At 34.1% G+C, this 7,500-nt stretch overlaps 1 protein-coding gene across 1 annotated transcript in view; it reads right to left on the reverse strand.

Moving 5' to 3' along the window:
- Nucleotides 1-7,500, reverse strand: part of LOC137642231 (protein Wnt-5b-like) — a 46,069-nt gene that overhangs the window by 25,950 nt on the left and 12,619 nt on the right. Inside the window, exon 2 of the mRNA XM_068374767.1 lies at nt 549-795. Within this exon, the coding sequence (XP_068230868.1) occupies nt 549-655 (107 nt within the window). The 5' untranslated portion in view covers nt 656-795. The remainder of the gene's footprint in view (nt 1-548; nt 796-7,500) is intronic.

The raw sequence follows: 7,500 nt of genomic DNA on the forward strand, positions 1-7,500 counted from the left end.
ATCTGTTTGGTTACTCGCCATGTAGTAAGGGTGTGACAAGGTGCACTGCCTCAGAGCGTGGTGTGCCAGGTATTCCTGTGTCCAATTGTACTTGCATATTTGCATTTTTCAAATATCAAACAGTTTTCCCCAATAGTGGATGGCTCCACAAAAGAGCAACACAAGACTACTACACACATCGTTAATGTTGCATTATGGACAAACCCCTTGTACAATAATCCTCTCACAATATTAGTCGGTTCCTGCATCCATCAAGCAGGCTCATCCACAGCACGTCAAGACTCCCTACAAACATTGCATTATTCCCCCCCCCCCCCCCCGTTTTAAATTAACTCATGCACTTCCATGATATAATGTTCCTTCCTTTCCACTTATATCCTATATCATTTGAATCCTTCTTTCATCGCTAACCCATTGTTATCCAATCTTTCTACATGACCAAACCACTTTAAATTAGCTATTTTTTTTTATCCTTTCACCTCTGCTATCCATTTTTACCATATCTTTTGCGTATGTTCAGAACAAAATTTCTCAAAATGTATACTCACATCCAAGACCCGACTAGTCTAGCAAAGGTGGGCGTGGTTACGCATAGAAGAGCAGTGGCAAGGGTCGGGAGGAAGAAGCGGTTCCTCAGGTGCATGGTGCCCCCCATGGTCACAATCGCAGCGGTAGAAGTAGTAGTAGCAGTTGCAGTAACGCTGGGCCTGCGATGCTGCTTCGACCCCCCTTACAATAGACACCACCACGCCTACCACCACGCCCCTACCACTAAGACCTCAAACACGCTCATGCCTGGAAGAAAAAATTACAAACGATTCAAGTTAATTGAAAAGTTATTGTAATAAGAATAGATTTTAAAGAAATAATGAATCTCTGTTATCATGGTTGGGTATTTTATTAATTTTATCCAATTTTTTATCCCTTTTTTAATGGTTTTCTAAGGTCTCCTTTACAACCAGTTTTTTTTATATATCCTAACATAAACTTGTAAACTAGAGCATTGCTACTTTTAAGCAAATGTCATAAGTAACATAAATGGAAATACTTTAAATTGCAAAACTAAAAAAATGGAATTTCTATTGGTTGAGGATTAATATCATAGTAAATTAAAAGAGAAAAAGTTACGAAGTAAAAGAATTCTGAAATGCAGCCATCGATCATCCCATAAAATTCCGTTATCATATAAGCACTAAAATACTTTAATGATAGTTGGTAACTGAAAATGGGCATTCAGAAATATTAAATTGAATTAATTCATGATGTTTAGAAGTACTAAAAAATCTATTGAGAAAAATTTTCTTAAGTACATGTTTCTTTATTTCGCATACAGAAAATTTAAGGGTGTGTTTTGAAACACAAAACAACGATCAACTCTTACGAAAACGAAACTGAAAAACGTTAATATTTGTTATTAAATATATTTCTTAACAACATCCAGATTACAATAATGATTGATAAGGTTTATCGTCAAAATTTTAATTATTATTATTATTATTATTATTATTATTATTATTATTAGCAAAGCTACAACCCTAGTTGGAAAAGCAGGATGCTGTAAGTCCAAGGGCTGCAACAAGGAAAAATAATCCAGTGAGGAAAATAAATAAATAAACTGTATAAGAAGTAATAAATGATAAATATGAAATATCTTAAAATCAGCAACAACGTTAAAGTATATCTGTCATATATAAGTTATGAAAAGAGACTTATGGCAGCCTGTTGAACATAAAAACATTCGCTAAAAGTTTGAACTTATAATGCGCTGGAAAAAAATATCCGCAAATTGGTAAACAAATCAATAATTCAAATCCATTGGAATTTTGATATTACTAACCATTCGGGTGAATATAAAACTCCAATTGATTTTAAAAGACATAAAAGTGGTAGAAACAATTTTGCTTTTCTAAGAAGTTCATAGTTACTACTCGTATGCAAGTGATGAATTTCGATTTGCTTGTCGGTTGTAGTCAGTCATCCGTCATCAATTTGCGAGACAAATGACCAGTAAAACCAAGGTCTATAGAATACACCTTGAGTAAAACAGCTTTCTATAGATTAATGAACTGACAAGTGCAAGTACAAGGACAACGTTCATGAACGTCACAACAGAGCAAGGTTGCTTTTATTGTAGTAAGCATTTGCAGTTTTGAATATTTTTTTCTCCAATGTTAAAGGAAAAAGAAATATGAAAATTTTATTTTGGTGTCTGAAGGAGATCAACCAAATAAAAACTGACATGGCGGACAATCTAGAGGTCTAAAAAAAGAGCGTGTTTAATCCCGAACGAAGCCATAGCTTCACATCTGGAATGCGAAGTGTATTATTCATATCATATAACATAACACCATTGAGGTAGGAGTCTTGGCTATTGAGCAAAAGGGATTTTAGATGCAGTTGTTGAATTAATTCACCTAATATGCTACCCTCATTAGCTTACGGTAGGGCATTGTTAACCAATAAGAAGGACACACCTGAGTTACCTCTGCATAAATTATTCATTCATAAGGCCCTCGAGGTCGAACAGTCTTTGGTTGGGTTTTGTCACCCTATTGCCTACCATTTGGATCTACTTTTCACCAGATCTGCTTTGTATTCAAAGGTTACTTAGAAGATAGAAGGTAGCCAACAATGCTGGGAAGAAATTTAAAAATATGCCGAAGATCATTTCTCTAAACCTTAGAATATTTTACCGATTTTGATTTCTAATCAGCATTTCTACAGACAAGGGAAAATTATAAAATACTGAGCCTGTTTCTAGAGATTATATTAGCCTTCATTAAAATATATTAAGCAAATCTCCATTACTCCTACGATCTCTCAAGTTAATAAAAAGTTGTTCTTAAGCCTTTATATACGAAGTTAGAATCTACAAATTTGCTTCCCAAAAGGCAATTTGTAGAAATCTTTTAGGTTACATCTGACAAAGCCTTCGACATGTTTAAGGGTCGCTAATGAATTTCAGAGCCAAAGGACAGTGGCAATACCTTAGCTAGCTGGACAATACCCTAAAGACTGACCAAAATTGATCAGTGCCCATTACAGCCTGTAGCATCCTCTGCCGCGCCAACTGCCCTCATATCTTATCTTACTAAATTCATAAAACTTCCCTTAGGCCTTCCTCTCCGCCTTATACCTAGTGGGTCTATGCTTAGCATCTTCCTTCCAAAATACCCTATCTCTCTTCTCTTTACATGACCGTACCACCTTGCTTCCCTTCCAAACTGATTGCCATGTCCAATGCTCTCTAATGAATTTATTTCTGATCTTATATTTCCTTGTTACTCCCAGTGAGAACTTCTACATTTTCATTTCTGTAACTTCCATCTCTGCTTCTTGATTCTTGGTTAAAAGTACAATATATGATAAAAAACACAAAATAGTTTTCTACAATGTTAAAAATCTGCCGTAAAACAACGGTAAAATCCTGAAATAAATTTTGCTAGATATTTACCGTTTTAAAAAGGGATATATTGACGTAAAGAAGTGATATTACGGTCACCAACAAGTAAAATAAAATAACAAAGTAGGGTAAAAATTACGGTCGCCCGTATTTTACTGAAAAACTGCCGGGAGCAGTACGTGTTTACGGAGACTTTCCGATTAAAATTAAGGTTTTCATTAACATTGTAGGTCAACCATATATATCAGTAGGGACAATGACTAAAAGGTAAGCCATAAGTGTGGTAAGGTGTTAAACAGCTCAAAATGGTGGGAAGCTAAGGACTAAGTTCGGATTCTTAACTCCATACAAAATTGCTCGAACCGTTCGTTATTTTTTCGTCATTGTTATTTGTGATTTTAACCTTTGTCATTTTTTTATATATTCTAATACGGTATTTGTTTCCATAACAGTGAAAAATTTTCGATTCTTTAGACATTCAATATCTACTTAGCAACTTATTTGCACAGCCAGCAAAAAATATATGTATTGTCAATAGATAGAGAGAGAGAGAGAGAGAGAGAGAGAGAGAGAGAGAGAGAGAGAGAGAGAGAGAGAGAGAGAGAGAAATCTTCAAATTCGTTAACATGAAGCACTGAGTAATGACTACTCGCCCAATGAAATTACTTTCTTTCTCTTGTCTACCAAACGAGAATTGTAGTTTCATATTCTTTTCAAATAATGGAAATTAATCAGATACAATTCCTATTGATCTTGGAAACTATTCAATGAATATATATTAGTTTCAAAGCCAAAATTAAGAATATTATACAAAGGGTTAGGAAATTTTCGTTTTTCAAATGAGCGCCTTCCCGCCTCCCCCCCAAAAATAAGTAGATAATAAACAGCATAGAAGGAAGATTATCATTGTATAAAAGAAAGACTGTTATAACTCAGATAAAGATGTGTTGCAGACTGCTGGGTTCCACTGCAAACGCGAGTCTCAGTGCAAACTATCATCTGCTCGCTAATTCGACGCTACCTAAACCCTTTACTATGATTCTCATTCTGTCAGCTTCCCCTCCGGATCTCAATCAAGCCAATGCGAAAATTACTCCTCCCCTGCTTTCTCCTGCCACAGTTCACACGATACCACGGGAGTATTTCTCATCGCAAGAAATCTTTAACAAATTATTCTCGTTTTTATTCTGTTTATTTTGGTTATTTTAATGCTGATTTTAGATTTGCTGTAATTTCTAAATATGAATTATATAATAAATCTTTGACAAATTATCATCTTTTTAATCTGTCTATTTTGGCTCTTTTAATGGTGATTTTAGTTATGCTGTAATTTCTAAACAGGAATTACGCAGTAAATCTTTAGAAAATTATTAATTTTTGTTCATGTTTATTTTGGCTCTTTTAATGCTGATTTTAGTTTTACTGTATTTTCTAAACATGGATTATAATAACTCTTTAGAAAATTATTTTTTTTTTAATGTTTATTTTTTTAGGTCTTTTGATGGTGATTTTAATTTTACTGTAATTTCTAAACGAGAATTACAAATATGCTTCATTGCGTAATATGTCTGATAAAATAATTTAGATTTCTTTTTAAAATAAGAGTGATTAATTTCTTTCTTAAAATTAGTTTTACGCTTTTTTTCCTTAGTTCTAGACAAACTTTACTTCTCACCATTCTCTGGCTACTTCACCTCGACTTGCTTCACATTGTTACATCTTTAACTTTCTGGGTGAGAACAAAATCTATTTTGTTTTTTTGTTTCTCTGTTTGGGCATCTCAATGTCCATTTTCTATCTTTTTTTGTAAAACGGGTGATCATGATTTTTAGATTGTTTCTTTCAGCAAATTCTACAAATCAATTCTAACGGCAACAGACTAACGTCTTTGCCAGGCAAAAAGGGAAATAAGGAGACATAGGGAGAAGGGAAAACATCTTTGTCTAACAACCACAGGTTTCATTGTTGGCTTAAAACTAGGAATCATTAGCTGGCCACCATCCACTTAATTCCTCCCACATCTCATCAATCATTTTCTAAAGTGAGTATCATCTCTATATTCACAAAAGGGAACCATCTTGAGAAATAATTCTTTAGAATGGGAATGTAAGTTATTTTTCTATGATTTTTTTTTTTTGGCATAAATTCCGCTATGGATAAATAATAAATTCATGACACATTCTGATTGTCTCCTGAAAGGTATCTATACTAAAAACATACATGTCGATTGTGTATTTGACGTCCTACAAAAATCTTTCTACTAAAACACTTAACAAGAGGCAATTGCTTCGTTAAAAGGAAAGAAAACATTGGTATTTTCTTTTGAAGAAAAAATATAAAATAAAGATAAAACTATTTTTTTTAGATAAATTAAAACCTTTTGAGGAAGTAATACATAAGAGATGCGAGAAAATAATGCATCAATTGAAATACTATCATATAAATTTAGATTTTTTTCCAAGAAACATTAAAAACTAGATATATGGTAATTCATCAACTCATTGAATTAGTTGTACACTGCTAAAAAATTGCGGTGAAAACGGTAAAAATCCTGGAATAAATGTTGCTCGGCATTTATCATTTTAAAAACGGGTATATTGACGTTAAGGAGTGATATTACGGTCACCAACCCGTGAAAGATAATAACAAAGTAGGGTAAAAATCACGGTGGCCTGTATAACTGAAACACGGTTGAGAACAGTATATTCTCACGGAGAATTTCCGATTAAAAGTACGGTTTTTTTAATAGTGTATGCAATATATGTAAAGGGTTGACAAACGCAAGGAATTAATTTTATAACGCTAAAGGACAGATGGCTGTGTTGGAACGTAATTTAACGCAAGTATTAAGAGATACCAAATGTGCTGTCATGATTTTTAGTATTTCTTTCCTAATGAGAGACGTTTGTGATCATCGATATTCGACTAAAATAACTAAAGACTGCATTCATCGATCGACATTTGTAGGTAATTAAAATCACAGCTCGTGTGATGCAGACTGAAGAAAAACCGCAAAAACCTTCAGAAGATGAAAATTCTCCAATCTCTTCATTGATCTGAGATTTGACCAAAGATCAAACAACAGCACAAATTATCCCTAACTAGAAAGTGGGAGTTGGTGATTACTTATCTACAGCTCAAAACTAACTTTCTCAATACATATAATTATTAGTCAAGTGCAACAGAACAGTTATATTCGCTTCACACGAGCGGATTTTTTCCGTACGGAAATATTTCCGCTCGTTAGGAGGAATGTCTTCACAACAGAGGATTTCTCCCGAGCGACCTCGTGGAGTTTATCAAGGTATATACAATAAGGGGTGTCTAAAGAAGCTAAACTGGAACAGAGCGGATTAGCAGTGCACGCGGCTAATAAAGTACTGCCGCTCGGAAATTCTTCCGAGCGGGCAATGTGTGAGGGGCTTCTCTGATCTTCATTGTGTTCTATTCCGCTCGGACAAAACCGCGTGGCACTAATTCGTTTGTTAGAAGCGAGTCTAACTGGATGAGCACAGTGATAAATTTACTTGATTATTTTGAAAAATAAAAAAATTAGCAAAATCAGTTATCAAAATTAACAATTTATTGTCCGGATAACACTCCACCCACAAGCTGCAATATGCCCCTCCAGAACAGAAGTACCGTTTTAAAGGGCGTTGGGTTTGGTTTAAATGAAGAAAAGCAGATGTCAGGTATACGTTCGTATGTCCCTAGATTATCCGTGGGACAGTGCATGTGGCTTGCACCTTCACCCAATTCATCCTCTACTGTGGAAAATACGTATATATTATATATATATACATACACGCATACACACACACACACACACACACACACACATATATATATATATATATATATATATATTCATCTATATAATGATAGAGATATTCCAATCTTATTGTAGCAAGTTCCTATATCACATATCAAACGAGTCCATAAAAATCTTAGAAGGGCATAACATTATAAAATAATTAAACATTAATAAATGCAAGGTATAAAAGACGGCTATCATAAAAAGAACTTCATATAAATCAACCAACCAATGTATTTATATAAAAAAACCACCCGCTAACTGTAATATGTCATAGCACGAT

Source organism: Palaemon carinicauda, chromosome 1, assembly GCF_036898095.1.
Source record: "Palaemon carinicauda isolate YSFRI2023 chromosome 1, ASM3689809v2, whole genome shotgun sequence".
In the NCBI taxonomy this organism is placed as follows: Eukaryota; Metazoa; Arthropoda; class Malacostraca; order Decapoda; family Palaemonidae; genus Palaemon; species Palaemon carinicauda.